This window comes from Sciurus vulgaris (genome assembly GCF_902686455.1).
Source record: "Sciurus vulgaris genome assembly, chromosome: 8".
Classification (NCBI taxonomy): Eukaryota; Metazoa; Chordata; class Mammalia; order Rodentia; family Sciuridae; genus Sciurus; species Sciurus vulgaris.
Window position 1 is genome coordinate 61631402 of NC_136468.1, and position 17857 is coordinate 61649258.

Here is a 17857-nt window from a genome sequence, read left to right on the forward strand (position 1 = left end):
TTATATATTTTATGATTCATCTATTTTAACTAGTTTTGAGCAATGGCATCCACTAATAAAACAAACTGGAGGTTATTGCACATGTGCATAATTTGAATCACATAGTATTACCATTAACTTTAACACTGGATTTTTTGATTTCTTTGTTTTTACTTGAGCATAAACACAGTAGTCCATTAACATATCTCCATTTTTAGTAGAAAAATGTATCGACATTTTTGATAAATATTCTTGTAAGACTTTTCATTGAAATCATAGAATTATAGAGCCAAGACATTATAGTTTTACATGTGTTGTTCACTATTACAGAGCTCCGGGAAACCAAGACCTCTGAGTACTTCAGCCTGTCCCACCACCCTTTAGACTACAGGATACTACTAATGGATGAAGATCAGGACCGGATCTATGTGGGCAGCAAAGACCACATTCTGTCCCTGAATATTAACAATATAAGTCAAGAACCTTTGAGTGTAAGTTTGTCATTTTCTTGAGGGCCATTTTGACCTTCTGGGTGCCATTTTTTTTCCTTTAAGAATTTCACATATAATGAAAAAAGAATATGTATTTCATTAGAACTATAGAAAATGCTAGACACATGTCATATGTATCAAAGAAGTTTTTCTTTCATGGTCTGAAAATTTATGAGTTCAGTTCTCCCTGTCTAGATTCATGGTTTTTATTAAACTAAAACCTGAAGCTACATGAGAAAATACTTCCTGTGTTCACATATATAGAAAGACAAAAAGAGAAGCATGGGTATAGCATGAACAAAATGGCCATGTTCAAGGAAGATCTGCCTCATCTGGTGTATGTAATCCACACAGGGTTTAAAATGAACTTCAGTCTCCAGTGCACAGTTATTTAAACAAGTGTGGCCTATATTTATCATTCAGTCTCACAATAAAATAACTGAACTTCACTGGAGTAAAGAAATAAAGATTAATTATAAATTTATTATAGGAAAGAAATTTTGCATTTATTGTTAAAATGAGCAACAAGCTAACAACTGAAAAAAGTAATCATTACTATCTGACCCGACCCAAGACGAGACAACAGTGTCTTAAAACACTGGCATAGTACTTCGGAGAATCTCCTGGATTTCATCCAAGCTCTTTTAGCTGTTAAAGGATATAGGGGCCACTTTAAGTAAATCTACTAGTCAGGCTCGGTGACTTAGCAAAAGTAATACTAAACTGACGGCAGCATATATGTGAATGCATTGTGGGATAAGTAGTTGGGAAAAATACGTTATGAATAAAAATGAGCAAAATATGCATTAATTGTGTACCTTTATATTAATAATGACCTTATTTTAATATACAGTTAGTAAATGTGCATTGTTATTGCAAGGCTTTTGTTAAAGAAACAAAAAGATAGTTGTTAGAATAACATAATATTGAGTTCATAAGATAAAATACGAAAGAATTTTAAAGCAAAAATATAGAAATGCCTTAAGGAAATCTGTTAGCAAAAAGTCAACGAAGAGCATTGAGCTGTTATATAGCCAAGTGATTATGCAACCTGTTTTCCTTTCTGAGCAGGTTTTCTGGCCAGCATCTACGATCAAAGTTGAAGAGTGCAAAATGGCTGGCAAAGATCCTACAGTGAGTATTTTTAAAAAGCAACAAACTACCTTAAATATTTGTTCTTTAGGTCCGTGCACTTTGATTGTAGACCAGAACAAGACAAAGGGTGTTGGTGTTTTAAATCCTTGACTGGACACATGTTAAAAATGTAGATGTGAAGAGATTGGAATTCTCACACCATATGCAGTTTTGGAATTCCTGACTGGGTAAAAATGTCCTGCCTTGCTTTTGTTATTTCATGCAGACACTTTTCATGATGGATTTCAGTAATAACCCCTGTTCCAAGTGAATCCAGCCTACAGAATTCTCAGCAGGCTGCTGAAATAATGATAATGCAAATGTCTGGAGCTGCTCCCAGATACCATGTGTGCTTTTCCAAAGATTCTTGATGATAAACCAGTGGTTAGCTGGCACATTCTAGAGATGTAAATCACCAGTGATGAATGGTACCTTTGTTAATTAAAAATAACCAGAAAATCATGATCATTTAGATGGAAGTATTGATAAATGTACCTTGGAATTCTTGTGCAAATTGTATTCCTTTAAGTGGTCTTGAGTACAGAATCAAGTAAGACATCTGTATTGATTTCTACAAATGACTTATTAACACATTAAGTTATTCCTGAAAATTATATAAGAAATGCATGAAGCCAATCTTTCATGTGCAGAAGCCATTTAATGTTTACCAAGTACATATGTCATTTTATCTTTTGGTGTCAAACATGAAAAATAGCATGAGAGAACAAAGTATCCAAATCACCCACTCTTGGAAATAATTTGATGAAGAGGTTCTTTCCTTTTTTTCTTCCTTCATTCTTTCCTTCAATTATTCATTCACTAAATGCTGATTGAGCACCTGTTATGTATCTGGCATAGTGCCAGTTGGTAGAGACATAATTTGTGCAAAACCAGACACAATTCTGGCTTTAATTAGCCTTATTATCTTGTTGCAAAAGTCAACCTTTATGAAAGGAACAGAAGAATTCGTGCTGAGTTGGGACTGAGATGGAAATATGGTGATTGGGTAAAATTACACACATCCAGGTCTGAGACCATATCAAATACTAGCCTCAAGTTAGTGTCAAAGACTGTTGAATAAGCACTTATTTTGCAGTGCAGGGAAAGACATGCTGGTAGGAGTGACATCTGGACTCTGAAATGGATTGGGGAGTGTTCTGAAGCTTCAACAGGCTTGGCCAGTTGTGAGGAAAAGTCACTCAACTTCCATAGACTCTTCAGTCAATGTTCCAAAAATGTCTGACTCAATGCAGAGCCACCGACGACTCTGGAATATGGAATCACCAAGTAATCAAAGGGTTGTGGCAAGAGAGATTTACCAGGATTGATTCAATTCTGGGTCTTACTTTTTCAATTCTATAGTTCATCCAATGAAATGAATTTAAAAGAGGGTAGAAAATATTTGCTGGGGTACATTTGCTATCCAAGGAATCTTCTGAGCCATAAACTAGAGGAAAAAATGAAAAAGATGTTTCCCATGCATGTTTATCTATCATGTCTTGCCTTTTGCCAAAATAATATCCTGGGGCAATATAACTGAATTTGATTGTCCTTTCAGCAAAACCATTTACATTTCCCATTCATAAAAACTGCCTAAGGCAAAATATGTGGACTATGGTTATACTGCATATTCTGTTTCTCAAAATTGCTGTTTATCTTCCAAAGAATCTTAGCCAAATCATTTGATTTTTACCTCCTTTGGCAAATAGAAACCCTTGATTATTTGCCTTTGTATAATTAAAAGTTATAATATATAATTTTCAATACATATTTACATCCTTCCATAGGTATTATTTTTTTTTTGCTGTAGTATCATTGATGGATATTTTTAAATTTGTCCACATAACTAGTTATCATACTAGTAGAGAGCTCTATTCTAGTTATTTTTAAAGACTCAGCTGGAAAGATTTTGTTTGTACACACAACATTGTTTAGATATTACAAAACAATAGTTAAACTAGTTCTTGGAAATACATGTTCCGTGTAAAAGAAGGGGAAGTCTAAGAAATCCATCTCATTTTATGTGTGAAAAACGTACAAGAGAAGTCTCCATTAAATGGGCCACCAGTGGAGTGGGGGAGGCAGTGGTAGAAAAATAATGAGAAATAAATCTTTGAAAGTTCTATAGAACAACCTATTTTTAGTATACTTTTCCATGAAACCAAATATGTAAAGATGACATCACTATTGGAATAAATATCGTTTAATAGCCTAACATTTTATTTTTTTAAGCATAGGAATTGAATATTTTAATTTGTACACATCAGTTATTATGTAGAAAGTAGAGGTGAATAAGGTGCGTCCCTTACCTTTAAGAGTCTTTCCAATCCACTCAAGGTGATGAGACATACATGCAATGATTACCAAGTAGTAGTACCCAATATTTAATGGGATAGGCCAGGCACTCTTCTAAGTGCTTTATTTTAATCCTCATAACCATTCTACAGGCTAAATGTTATTGACACCACCCACATTTTTAAGATAAAGAAAGTAGACAAATATCAGAGCGAGGAACCTACCTACAGCTACACCATGAGCAAGTGGGACATTGTGGACATGGTGCTGTGACTCAACTTTTCAGCTCTAGGTACAGCACCCTTCACCAGGAAAACATGCTACCCTTCCAGGAGAAAGGGGTAAATGCTAAGGTTACACACTCATGACAAGAAAAATATGGTGCAGCGGGAATATTTTGGAAAGCTTTGATAGATCTAATGGCAATCATGTTAGATCTTTGTTAACTTTTCCCCACTTTTATTACATGCTGTGTATGAATCACTGTCCTTCAATAATCTTCCTATCTTTTTAGTCTGGTACACATCTACTCATCCTTTCAAAACACAGCATGCATGTCTCTTCTCTGGAGAGCCTTCTCTTACTACCAGAACTGGGTAAGAAACTCAGCCCATGTGCCCTCGGAACACTCTAGAACTTATTCCATTGCATTTTTAATTCTAACTCTCCCCTCACTGATTGGAAATACTACATGTCAAATGTCATTATTTCCTGTGCTCAGATCTTATCTAAGCTTTTCACCAAAGTTAAACAAGCTCTGAATAAATGGAGATGAAGTTGTTAAGCTTGGGAATCTCTTCCAAGTGACTTTCAGGGACTAGGGATGAGATGTGATGGATGATGAGTTTATGATTGCTTTTAAATTAATAATGTTTGTAGTAAATTCATTATACTCATATTTTATAAGTAAATTTTTGTTAAAGTAATTTTTTTTGCTTTTAGATATATTAATCATCCACTAAGCAAAACATACAGTGGTGACAAATAAAAGCCATGTTATTGTAACAATTTAAAGAAAAAATAAAACAGGATCAAGCATCCCTTAATCCCTCAAACTTTTTAGTTTGTATCCAATTCTAATTGAAGTTATGAAAAAAGTTAATACTTTATTATGATAGAATATAATTAATTTGAAATTTGATCCCAGGTAATAAATATTATAATTCTATAGTAAATAATGTTTATAAAGAAAATTAATTACCACAGTGGGCATATAATAAACTTTTTGCCTCAGCTAAAAATAGTATAAACTACTTTCCATTTATTTCTCTTTGCCTATATATTTATCAACTTTTCATCACTATGATGAAATACCTGACAGAGATTAACTTTATGAGGGAGAGATTTATTTTGCTTGTAATTTTTGAGGCTTAAGGGCACTGTGCTGGACTTGGCTTAGTTCTGATGATGGCCTTCTTGCTGGCAGAGTCTGGAAGTGGCATGTGGTAGTACATGGCAAGAAACAAGGAGCACGCAGGTGTAGTATGCATGTCTGGTTTCCATCCCAGTTCTTATAAAGCTACCAGGGTTTAATCATGGGGTCTCCAGCCTAGTGACCTTCTCTGACTAGATCACTTTCCAAAAGCCCCACCATAACCAGATTAAGTTTTCATCCTCTTAATACTATTAACATCTGACTTTGAGCAGTAAACTCCTACATGAGTTTGGGGGTGGGTGGTGTTACAAACTATATTCAAACCACAGCTTCCAAAGAAGTTACATTCCTTCATACTCCATTTATTTCTAAATGTTAACATTTTACTCATACTCTAAATAACTTGAGCTTAAACAATGGCACATTCTGTCAAACATATTCAATTGTCCCAGGGTTTAATGAATGAACTAAGTAAATACTGTAGGAGATCACTGAAAAATTAAGCAGGATTACATACATTTAGGTATATATACATTAAATGCATACAGTGTCAAACTTGATTTATTAATTGTATGATACTCTTTTCCTATGCCTCTGAGCAGATGATCCTAAATTACTGGAAAGCACATTTTCTTTGGAAATAACATTGTCAAAATTCATAGATTTATTTCCCAAACAAAAAGATGGAGACTAAGAAGAAAAATATATGAGCTTTTTTCTTTTTGTTAATCGCATAATATGAACTGAACAATCAATATTTTTAAAGGCCTGTTTACTTGTGCTCCAGGATGTGTTTTTAAAACTTCTATTTTATATTACTAAACTAATGTGTTCAATATAGAAATCTTCAAAAGCCTGGAGAAGCACAAAGAAGATTACATAAAATAGACCATCTCTTGTTTATTCTTCAACCTTGCAGAATTAACCTTTCTGTATCTTCATTTCCTTATCTGTAAAATGTGCTAAATTCATAATACCTATCTTATTTGGTTAAGATGATTAATGAGCTAATATTTATAGAGAGCTTAGAATAGAACATAGCACGCAGTAAACACTATATCACTCTGGAGGTAAATTACACTAAAGAAACATAATTATTCCTGACAGTTTAGCAAATATTCTTCCCGCATTTTCTTATATAAATGTGTATGTGTATATAAAATGAAGCGGTATGATACTTTTGTAATATTAGCTGCTTTACCTTTCAGCATTCCACCAAGAAAGATAAACAATGAAAAGAAAACAAACAGTATCTGTAGTGTTTATTTCCTCTAAAATCTTTTTTATTTCTGAGGTTCTAGGAATTGAACCCAAGGCATTGAGTGTGCTAAGCAAGCACCATACCACCAAGTTACGTTTTCAGCCCTCTGCTAAAGTCTCTAAGGCTTCATTCAATTCCCAAATCTTTCACACATTTCTACTGCGGCTGGAATCTGTATTAGCTCTGTGCAGGACAACTGTCCCATTCACTTCCTATAGTTTACATAGACAAGTAAAAACATGCAACTGAAACAAACCAATACTTGTTTTTTATATATAATTATGTACCAGACACAAGTTCAACTGCTTTATTAATACATTGTTCACAAAAATATATTAGCCTTGCCACTGAATAGATACAAAGATTGAAGCTCAGAAAGGCTAAGCAACCACCTTAAATTCTAACAAGTAAAAGATGAAGCCAGGATTTGATCCCAGGTTAGCTGGCTCTGAGATCAGCATACTTAAATCTACTCTCTTCTCTTACCCTTCTACATAAATCCAACATTCTCACACCTTTGTTTCCTGTTCATGCTCTGTTTTCTGTTGGAATGTTCTTTCTTTATACTTTTTCCTGTGAAAATCTCTAGCTTATTCTGCTTAAATGACATCTGTGCTCAGATCTTTATCCCCCATTCAGCAATACATAAGTTTGCTTCCCCTGTATTTCATTTTAAAAATTGCAGCCCTATTATAGCACCTATCACAGCCTGATATATTACACCCTGCATTCTTTGAAAACAGGAAGTGGGTCTTTTATTCCAGTGTTGCTAGCCCTATATGCAGTGCCTGCATAGAATGAATTGAGTAAAAATCTCCTGTATGGAATTGACACAGTGTTCTAGGTCAGAACTAAAGGTACCACAGTGGAAATGCCATAGCACCTAGACAATGATTTCCAATTATTAACTCAATCAATTTGTTTCTCCTTTTGTGTTCTTATGTGTGGAAAGGGATGGGAGGCATATTGTGTATCAGTGTAGGAATCTGTTTATGGCTAATCAAAATTCTATAGAAAAACTGGATGGTGGAGAGTGACCTTGGTTCAAGTCACAGCTCAGTTACTTATTAAACCCAGAGCACTTCATTTCTTCTGTCTGGCACTCAGTTTCCTCATTGCTCAATTGGGGTACTAAGATTCAGATCATATCTGTGAGAGTAAAGCAGTCCACATATTAGAACCTATATAAATATTAATAGCAGTTATTAAAACCATAAAAATTTAGATAAATACTAATAACTGGTATAATAGCAACAATGTATTCCTCACTCAAAGACAAATTATAAATTGGCTAATAGGATTCAATATTAGACATACATGTGTTTGAAAATCTGCTTTTTAGTTTCTACTTGTATGATCTCAGACCAAGTTAATTAAAACTCCTCTAAGTTTTATTATTCTAAAAGGGACTGAGTTATAGAAAATTCAGAGGATTAATGAAAAGTGATTAAATAACATTTAGTAAGTATTCAATAAATTTCAGTCATAAAGATCAAACCTCCTGGGAGATAAAAATGATAACATATATGACTGTGTCAATGTCTACCTCATAGTAAATTCTCAAAAATGTTAGCTTTAATAAGTAGATAGATGGATAGTCACAAAATGAATATAGTTATTCATTTGAAGTATCAAAAGACATTACTATTTCTTTTTTATAGTATCAGTGATTCATGAAAATAGATTGTCTAAAAAACCAAGATGAGACATACCCTGTTATTAAGAGGATTGAACTGAATTCATGTCTTCCAGGAAAGTATCATATACAGAATTCCAGGGTGACTAAACTTGAGTGTGATAAAAAATAAATACAAGTCTCATTGCTCACAGATTTTCTTACTGTAGACCTTTAAGCAGTCTATACTTTATCTATGCCTCACTTTCCAGGGAAACCTGCTATCATCTGTACTTATATAATCAATTTCCCGGTACCTCTATAAACAGGTGTCAAGAGACAATGTTGCTGTATACTTAACAAAAGTCCTTAATGTCTTAACCTAAAAATAAATGTATAGTCTGGTCTGTAAGGATTAACTTCGTTGACAGTAGAGTTAATGATTGATTATTTAATAATAAAAATGTATTATAGAAACATCTGTATAAAATTACTACCTATGAAAAGAAGTATATATTTGCTGACAAGTAATAATGAATATAGGAGAAAAATGATGAAAAAGTATGAAATAATTGACTTTAAATTCAACTTCTATTTTAGTAAAGTTTGATTTTACTTTTGCATTAATATAAATAATAGATTTGTGTTATAAAAATGCAGGACCTTACCTAGAAGAGAAAAACAGAGCACCTTGTGTTGTCTGACTACCCAGGGAAAACTACTGTTAACTTTTCATGTATTTATTTATTTCTGTTATTTAAAAAATTCTATTATGATAAAATTATTTGCAAAAATCTTCTTTGAGAGTAAAATGACTTTGTGAAGGAAACAGTATTTAATCTTAGGCTTTATTAATTCGTAATCAGCAAAGGATAATGAGTCTAGAAAGTATCAAATGTGCAATGTTTAATTTGGCCACAGAGAATTTATGGACTCCTGTAAGGTCACACTGTCATTTTAGAATTAAAATAATTGTTGTCATAGCTCCTCAAATGAATAAATGAAAGTCTTGCATTAGTTGAACTGGAAGCAAGTGAGAAAGGACTTTCAGGGGAGAGAAATGAAGTATTTTAGGGGACCAAGTGTAGAGAGAATGATTACATCATTCTTCGTAGAAAGCAAAAGTTATGCCACCTTCTTACAGGTTAGTTTAACCTGTCAATTGTAAAGGCCAACAGTGTTTGCCATTTCCTTCTCACGATAATATGAAACTTGAATAAGATCAATTTCATTCAAAACAGGTTTGTATAGTGTGATCACATATAATGTTTTAAGGAAAACAAAAACAAACCACTTGCACATCCCTATTTCATTCTCAGGTGAAGAGTAAGTTTATAATGTTTTGGAACATGAAAACATAGTAAATAAGATATTACAATGTGGTACAGATTGTTTCAATTATTACAAGGGGTCAAGTAACACTTTCCTGAGATGAATCAATAAACTCCATTGTTCTTTGAATATTTCCTCAGACACATTTCCTAACAATAACAACAAAATGTTAAAAATGGTATAGGAAAATATTTCCTAATTATGTTTACTTTGCTCTAACATTTACAAATTTGACAGCGTTTTCATATGAATTACTAGAATTAGTAGAGATTTAAAGAGAAATAGCAAAACCAGGGCATGTATGGCAACTTTGTTCATTTGAGTTCTACAAGTGTAGAGATTTTTGCCTGTGTTGTTCACTGAAAATGCCCAAAATGTTAGACTATAACCTGGCTCAAGATTGGTACTCAGCAACTATTAGGTGAGGTATTGTTTTTGTAATATTTCCGTGATCAAAACACTAATACTAATAAGACTAGTATATTGGTAGTATACTAATACGTTACTAATAATTAAATGTTGATTCCTTTATTGTTAATTTAGTAACCAAAGGTTAGACTCTAACTGGATTTAAGATTGTTACCCAGTCAGTATTAGTTGAGATCCCATTTCTGTAATATTTCTGTTCCTAAGACTATTCCTAAGTCACTGCTTTATTTTTTTTTTCAGAGCACCAAATCTCAATATTTAATCTGAAATTTCCACAAGTTAAATGAGTATTTTTTTTAAATTAACTTTGTGATGTGTACACTCAGTTTCTCAAAGATAAGGAATAATACATCAAGTGTTGATGTTACCTTGTGACTTAACATACAAAATCTCAAGTTAATACAGTCGGTAGACGTAACTAGAAGTCACTGATTGCTAAACATGCATTTGCCACTCCTTATAGCATGGCTGTGGGAACTTCGTCCGTGTGATCCAGACGTTCAATCGCACTCATCTGTATGTCTGTGGCAGTGGTGCTTTCAGCCCAGTTTGCACTTACCTGAACAGAGGGAGGAGGTCAGAGGTAAGCTGACATTAATGACATTAATGAGGACCTCACATTATTTCTTTATTTTTGATGCTACTCTCAAAGATGTTTAAAGTGGTATTGTAGAGTAAAAATTCAGAAATATCAATATCCTTAAAATATTTTCATGCTTTTTAAACCCAAAGTATATTGCATTTTGTTTCTGTCTGCCAAGTTAGTTAAGGTATATAGTCTTTGGGCTGCAACTTAAAAAAAAGAAAAGAACATATATCCATATATATGTATATGTATCTATGTCTTTATTTCTAAATGTAAAAGTTATAAAAGATAAAAGGAAAAGGCAAAATTTTACAATTACTTAAATGTTAAGCACTGAAAATGTTTGCTCCAAATTATAGATTATATTATAAACTTACTTTCTCAAATGTGTTTTAAATAATTCCTATTTATCTTTCAAGTCCAGTAAACCTTTATGTGATTCATAAAAATATGTATAAAGCAGGAGGCCAAATGTTTTTGCAGAAAAGAACTTATTAGTTAATAAATCATCTTTTGATTTAAGGCTAGTATCACTAGTCTACACTTGCCCTATTCTTTCATTAGTTAAAATGACACGGGGCATTATGATATGGTGTTTGCTGAAGACTAGTCAAATATATGCCTAATGTATAGTCAAATATCAAGCTGGTTGAACTTCAACAGTGATATTTAAGACTGTGTTTATTATCTCAGTCAACAACTGTTGACTAGAAGAAGGTTATGCATTATACCAAAAGAATTTTTCTTTATTCTTTTACTCAAACACATTGCTTTACTTAATGTTATTATTTTAAAAACTGAATTCTTTCAAACTATCTTTATTTGGTTTAATTATGGAACTTAAATTTTAAAAGTTCAATTTTTAAGTAATGTCTTAATTCAATTTTAGAGATTAGAATTGTGAAAAAATTAAATATTGCTACTCATATACTTTATAAAGTTTATTTTCTTTTAATAAGAATTAATCTACTTTAATACTAATAAAATTGAACAATGATCCGTCAATATTCCCTTATTATTAAATTACTTTTTCAGACATAATTCACACATATATATTTTTTAGGAATAAGTCATTTAAAAACAATTGAACAATTGTAATTTAATCCCCAATAGAGGCTTTTCCAAATGTCATTCAAGATGCTATGAAATATTACAATTATTAATGGAGAAATTAAGTTATGCTTTTTGGACGAATACAGTTGGCTGCATTGAGCTAGTCGTGAGGACCACATGCCTGTGATCAACTGATTAAATAAACTACTGCTCACATGTCTGCAATCTATCAGATGTGACTTGAAGACCAAGCAGTCACTGTACAAGCCAACAATATTATAACAGTTTTCAAAGCACAAATTACAAATAAAAGTGTTTTCCCATGTACAAATCACCCACTATGCACTTCAAGTCTAAATTGTAAAGTCTATCCAAAATATAATCTACTTTGGAAAACCAGCATGAAATAAATTTTAATCACTTTGCTAAATATGAACTACCTTAGCCTCACTGCAAAAAGACAGACTTCAAAGGGGGAAGCATTTCCATTAATTAATTTGGTCTCACAAGTAATATGTGAACACCTTAAGAGACAATTTTGGTATAAAAAGAGTTATGATTTTAAGCTTTATATTTTTACCTTAATAATCAACTTTGTCTAATAATAATAGTTGAAAGTTTTACCACAGCATCATTGGTATTTAAGTATAGTGTATAAATTAAAAGGTGGGTATAGAATTGCAAAGCTTTATCAAACATTGGATGTATTATTTTCTTTGAGATGAAGGATCCCCTAGCATAAAATTATCACATGATGAAGAACATTGTATTTTGAGAGAATTCTCCTTCTCCTTCATTGTAATTTGTATTGCATAGCATAATTTTCGTATTTTCAGAACCAACTTGAAAGTGAACTACGTTAGGTCTGCAGTTGTTAACTGTTCAGTTTTACTTGAGTCATCATTCTCTATCCTCCATCTTTCAGTTGCTGGTCTTCATAGACATTCATTAAATATTCCTAGGATAACTTTCACTTCTAGTACACACATTAACTAGAACTCCTTGATTAATGACCAAGATTCCTCAATGGCCAAATTGACTCTGTCAGTGTGCCTTCTCCTAGACTAATCTATAACAAAACTCTCTTGGACATGCCCTCTATTATTCAACATTATCTGTCAATGTCTATGACCATGGAACATTTTGTTATACTTTCTTTTCTTATTTTTCACTACCTATTTACTTTCTGGCCCTATTATTTTCTCTTATTGATTCAAACCACAAATGCTATTTACTTAATGAAAATGAATAAAAATCATGTCAGAATTTATAGGCTAACTTGAAGATATTGATTGGTCTTTCTCATGTATTAAAGAAGTGCCTGGACCAATCTTAAGCAGAAATGGCATGAATAGAATTCTATTGTCATGTTACAAATGATTTGGGTTGTGAAGGTGGGGTTAGAGAGTTGATATAGCATATCAAGAAAGATTTTTGTATTCATCTGGTGGCAATGGAGACAAAGAGGCACAAAGTATAGAGTAGTATAGGTGATGTTGGTAGAATTTGAATATGGAAAAGAAAATATATAATGATATAGATGGTGACTTTTTATTATTGTCGTTATTTTCAGCATCTTTAATGGTTTGTTCTTATAAACTGAGGTGAGAAACAATGAAAAGACCATATTTGGGGTAAAGATTATGGCCTGTTTTTTTCTGTTGAGTCTGAGATGCCACTGAAAGATCCAATTAGAACTATAAAGTACATAGTAGAATATGAGGCTGGATATGTAACTGTGTGAACAATTCTTGTATAAGAGTAACCAGACTCGGGGCTGGGGTTATGGCTCAGTGGCAGAGCACTTGCCTAGCATGGGTGAGGCACTGGGTTGGATCCTCAGCACCACATCAAAATAAATAAATAAAATAAAGGTGTAAAGACTTTTTTAAAAAAGCATATCTAGGTTCAATAAAAGTGTTGATTTAATCAAGCACAGAGGGTTTAGCATGAGAATGACTAAGACTTTTTTAAAAAAGCATATCTAGGTTCAATAAAAGTGTTGATTTAATCAAGCACAGAGGGTTTAGCATGAGAATGACTGACTACACTGGAGACTTGAGGACCTACTAACCTTTAATACCCACATGGAGGAATGTGGACTTGAAAACAAAACTTCACAGAAGCAGGCAGGGAAGAAGGGGAGGAAACAAGAATGTGTGGGTCCTAGAAATGACAATAAGTTACTTAAAAAAGATAGAAGTGATCACCAATTTTTAAAATTATTCAGAATCCAAGTCAGATGAAGTTTGAAAAATGCTGTGCCTTAATCCTAGCAGTTAGGAAGTAGGAGATCACTGAGCCCAGGAACTCAAGACCAGTCCAGGCAATTGTATAGCATGATTTTCATTGAAGATCTTATCAAAAAGTGTTTCAATAGAACAATTAAGGTTGGATTACAACTTAAGTACATGAGAAGAATGTGAAAAGTTAGAAAATGCTGATGAGTAGGTGTATAATTTTTTGAAAAATGCGGTCCACATTTGTGGCCCACAGGAGCCAAAGGGGTGGTTTAGATGATAACATAAAGGATTCACTTAATAAAACAAAAGTATATATTTTTAAAAAAACTACACAGTTGGTAGAGTGCTCGCCTTGCAAGCACAAGGCCCTGGGTTCAATCCCCAGCACTACAAAAAAAAAAAAAAAAAAAAAAAAAAAAAAAAAATCAGAAAAACATAAGAAAAATACCAGGTGACTCTGAAGATTAGATAAGATGACATTCAAAGCAAGGTTTGGCCTCAAAGTAAAAGAACTAGTTCCTTTCATGTCTTAATGTGAATTAGTATAAATGTTACCTGGAAAATCTCATCAATTCCTGCAGTGTCAACCCTTACTTATTAGTGAAACTTGTTTCTGACTGTAAAACCAAAATTAGGCTTTCTAAATTTTATTGTTTTTCCTTATATTTATAATTATTATTTAGTTTGGAAAACAGTTAACTAGGAGTTAGGAGACTGAAGTTGAATTCTGTCTCTATTCCCCTCTAACTACATGGCTGGGCAAGCTACCTTTTCATCATCTCTACCATGAATTCATTTAAAAGAATCATATTTTTAAGCTTAGGAGACTGTGATTTCTTCTAAGCTTTACCATTTCCTATTGCCTTCCAGATGTCCTATAGTACAATAAACTCATTTTAACAAAAATAAAGTGGTTTTATTTTCTTCAAGGAGTCAAAATTTCAGACTATTTTTTATATTTGTTATCTTCTTGAACAGTAACCAATTTCTGATTGCCACACTCTGTTGATTGTCACTATACAAATTTTTTACATTTCTAAAGCTCTTACCATGACCGCTGACATGTTAGATTATCACCTAATTCTCAGACTGTTTTTTTTTTTTTTTTTTTTTGTGTGTGTGTGTGTGTGTGTGTGTGTGTGATGCTGGGGATCAAACCCAAGGGTTTGTGCTTGCAAGGCAAGCACTCTACCGACTGAGCTATCTCCCCAGCCCTAATTCTCAGACTTTTGCAATGGAAACGAACCGATTTATTTTCCTAAATCCATTGTCTCTTCCATTTCCCCTCTTCCTACTGCTCAAGATACCCTAACCTTCTTGGAGCAGGGTTTTGATCCTTATTTTTTCACACACAAAAAATAATAATTATGGATCTCTATTTCTTCAGAATAATTTCCCAAAACTTTAGCTTAGTAACTAAGGTCATTCATCATGCAACCTACAAAAGTGACCTTTTTATTCCTTTGAATTTTAGTAGTAGCTTATGCTAACTTTATATAAGAAAAAGATATTTACCAGATGTACCCCCGCAGTGAGTCTTCATTGGCATCCATATCTCACATTAAACCTATCATCCCCTATCTCTTGTCTTTCCTATTTCCTTTATCAGCTTTTAGTCACAGGACACCATCTAACATCCTCTATTTTGGAATGATTTTTTTCTCTTTATTTTCTCATTCAGGATACTCATGTCAGAATCTTCGTTGGCAAAATTTTGTGTATTTTGGTTACTGTACCTCCAATACAAGCATCTGACTTGGGGAAGATGCTCAATAAATTTTCATTAAATAAATGAATGATTAAATGATCTACTATAAATCTGGGTTATTAATTAATTTGAATCTTATAAAATGTTCCATGGAACAAAATTAAATGGCAGCATAAATTTTATTCTTTTAAAAAATGTCCCAATAATTGTAGAATCACTGCAGTCCTTATATACATTGTTCTGTGGATAATTTTCTTCTTTTGGCCGTAGTTCAACACATCTAGTTCAGATTTATAATGATCCTTGATTTTCAAGTGATTTCTGGTGATGTTGATTTGAGGAGAACTCCTGCTTGGATCAGCTCTATGGGAAGTGTAATAGGATGAGAGCCAGCCCTGCTGAGGTTAGCTTGTAATTTACAGATGGATTCTTCTTATAGGACAAGTAAGTCTTACTGTAATAAATTGAGAAGGCATAAGCAACCAAGTAAAAAGCATATTGTTTTTGATGAGGCTTTGTTTTCCTGAAGAACAATTGTTTTGACTAAATAAGTTGTTCTTGTTACATTTCATTATATTTATTATGTTATTATTATATTCTGTTTTATCTACAACAAAGGACCAAGTTTTCATGATTGACTCCAAGTGTGAATCTGGAAAAGGACGATGCTCTTTCAACCCCAATGTGAATACTGTATCTGTTATGATCAGTAAGTAGAAAATAAAAGAAATGGGAAAATAAAATAATAAAGAAAACTAACATGACCTTAACATTAACTGAAAATAGTTTTTAATGTTTTCTTTAGTTGTTTTTCTAATATTAACTATATCCTCTTTTCCTCATGTTTTAATAGTCTTTTTGTAAATAATTAAATATGGTATTTCTTTCAAATTAAAAAAGAACAAAGTACATTTGTTAGCCAAAGACATCTCTGTGATTTGATTCAAAAGTTACTAACAGGAGGCGGTGGTGCTTTTTCATTTTCTTACTTTTCAGAAAATGTCAGTTAAGAGCAGGTCTAATCACTTGCTGATGCCTACGATGTCAAATCAGATTGTTTCTGTACATCAATCATTGGATGACTTTCCATAACCCACTTAAAAGACATTCTCTTCTGGTTAATTAAAACATTTTTATAATATGAGTTATCATGAGCTGACTGGTGATAAATCTTAGGTTTCGGTATATAAATTGTATAGAAGATGACTTTTCTTCTTTGCTTTCTTAATGTATTACCACTAGTAAAATTCCATCCTTTGATACTAGAACAGGTGAAAAAATAATTATTATGTTTAGATGTTTGATTGATTCATGTTAATAGGAAGCCCATCTTTCTTTCTGATATTTGGTAACTAAATTAAGACAGGTATACCCAGCACTGAGTAAAATGTAAGCTTGGAAGTAACCAGTAAATTAATTCCATATGGTCAATCAGACTGGGCAAGGAGAAGTGAAAAGTGTATCATTAGGACAAAAGTTCAAAAGCTTTGAAACTGTAACTCTCTGATTATGTCTGATGCAAAGTATTTTCAGTTATGTTTTCAAATATTATTCGATAATAGCAGTGTTTTGAAAAGTATTTTCTCCATTAGAATGGAAATTTTCTTCACCTTTAGAATAAAAGATTAAAAAACTATGATGTGTATGATAGTAGTTATATATATATATACACATATATATAAAACATATATATATACAGTATTCATTTATTTCAAGTTAAAGTCTATGAAAATACATTTCCACCATCTGTTAGCATAGTAATGAAGGAGTTTCCTCTTATTGAATATTGTTCAGAATAAAAAATGCTTAGAACGGGGCATTATAAATTTTCTTGATAAAATATCATAAGCCCTTTAGTAGTTTTGCCCTAGGGAATTGGATTTATTTACAAATGAAAGTTAGATATTGGCCTTCTTGAATTTTCAGAGACATGAATTTTGAATTCTTGTGTTTGCGCTCCTACATTAGCCTTTAATATTTTGATTAACATTACAATTTGTATTATCAAGAAAAGACATTAATTTACTTAAATAAAAATTAAAAATAAAAAGAACAAGAATCTTTATAATCTTGTATTTATCATTTTATTTGTCCAGTTATTTGTCCTTCTAAAACTTCCCCAATATTTGCAAGGTCATTTCCTTTTTATCATGTTATAGGGTTTTATCATTTCCATTCAACTGCAGTGCACTAAATTATAAAGATTGGCTAAAACATCTGTATGTATTAAATACCAAGAAACATTAAGAATTAGAAGTAAAAGTGTCACAATACAGGATATCTCAATAGTGGCATCTATTCTCTTGTGCAAGTCCAATATTATACTGCAATTTTTAGTCATTGTTGTAGGGCAACA

The 17857-nt window shown here is 32.4% G+C and overlaps 1 protein-coding gene across 1 annotated transcript in view; it reads left to right on the top strand.

The window, feature by feature from the left end:
- SEMA3C (semaphorin 3C) overlaps nt 1–17857 on the top strand; it is a 158943-nt gene that overhangs the window by 81004 nt on the left and 60082 nt on the right. Inside the window, exons 3-6 of the mRNA XM_079150557.1 lie at nt 310–470; nt 1542–1604; nt 10375–10494; nt 16120–16210. Coding sequence (XP_079006683.1) covers nt 310–470; nt 1542–1604; nt 10375–10494; nt 16120–16210 — 435 coding nt within the window. The remainder of the gene's footprint in view (nt 1–309; nt 471–1541; nt 1605–10374; nt 10495–16119; nt 16211–17857) is intronic.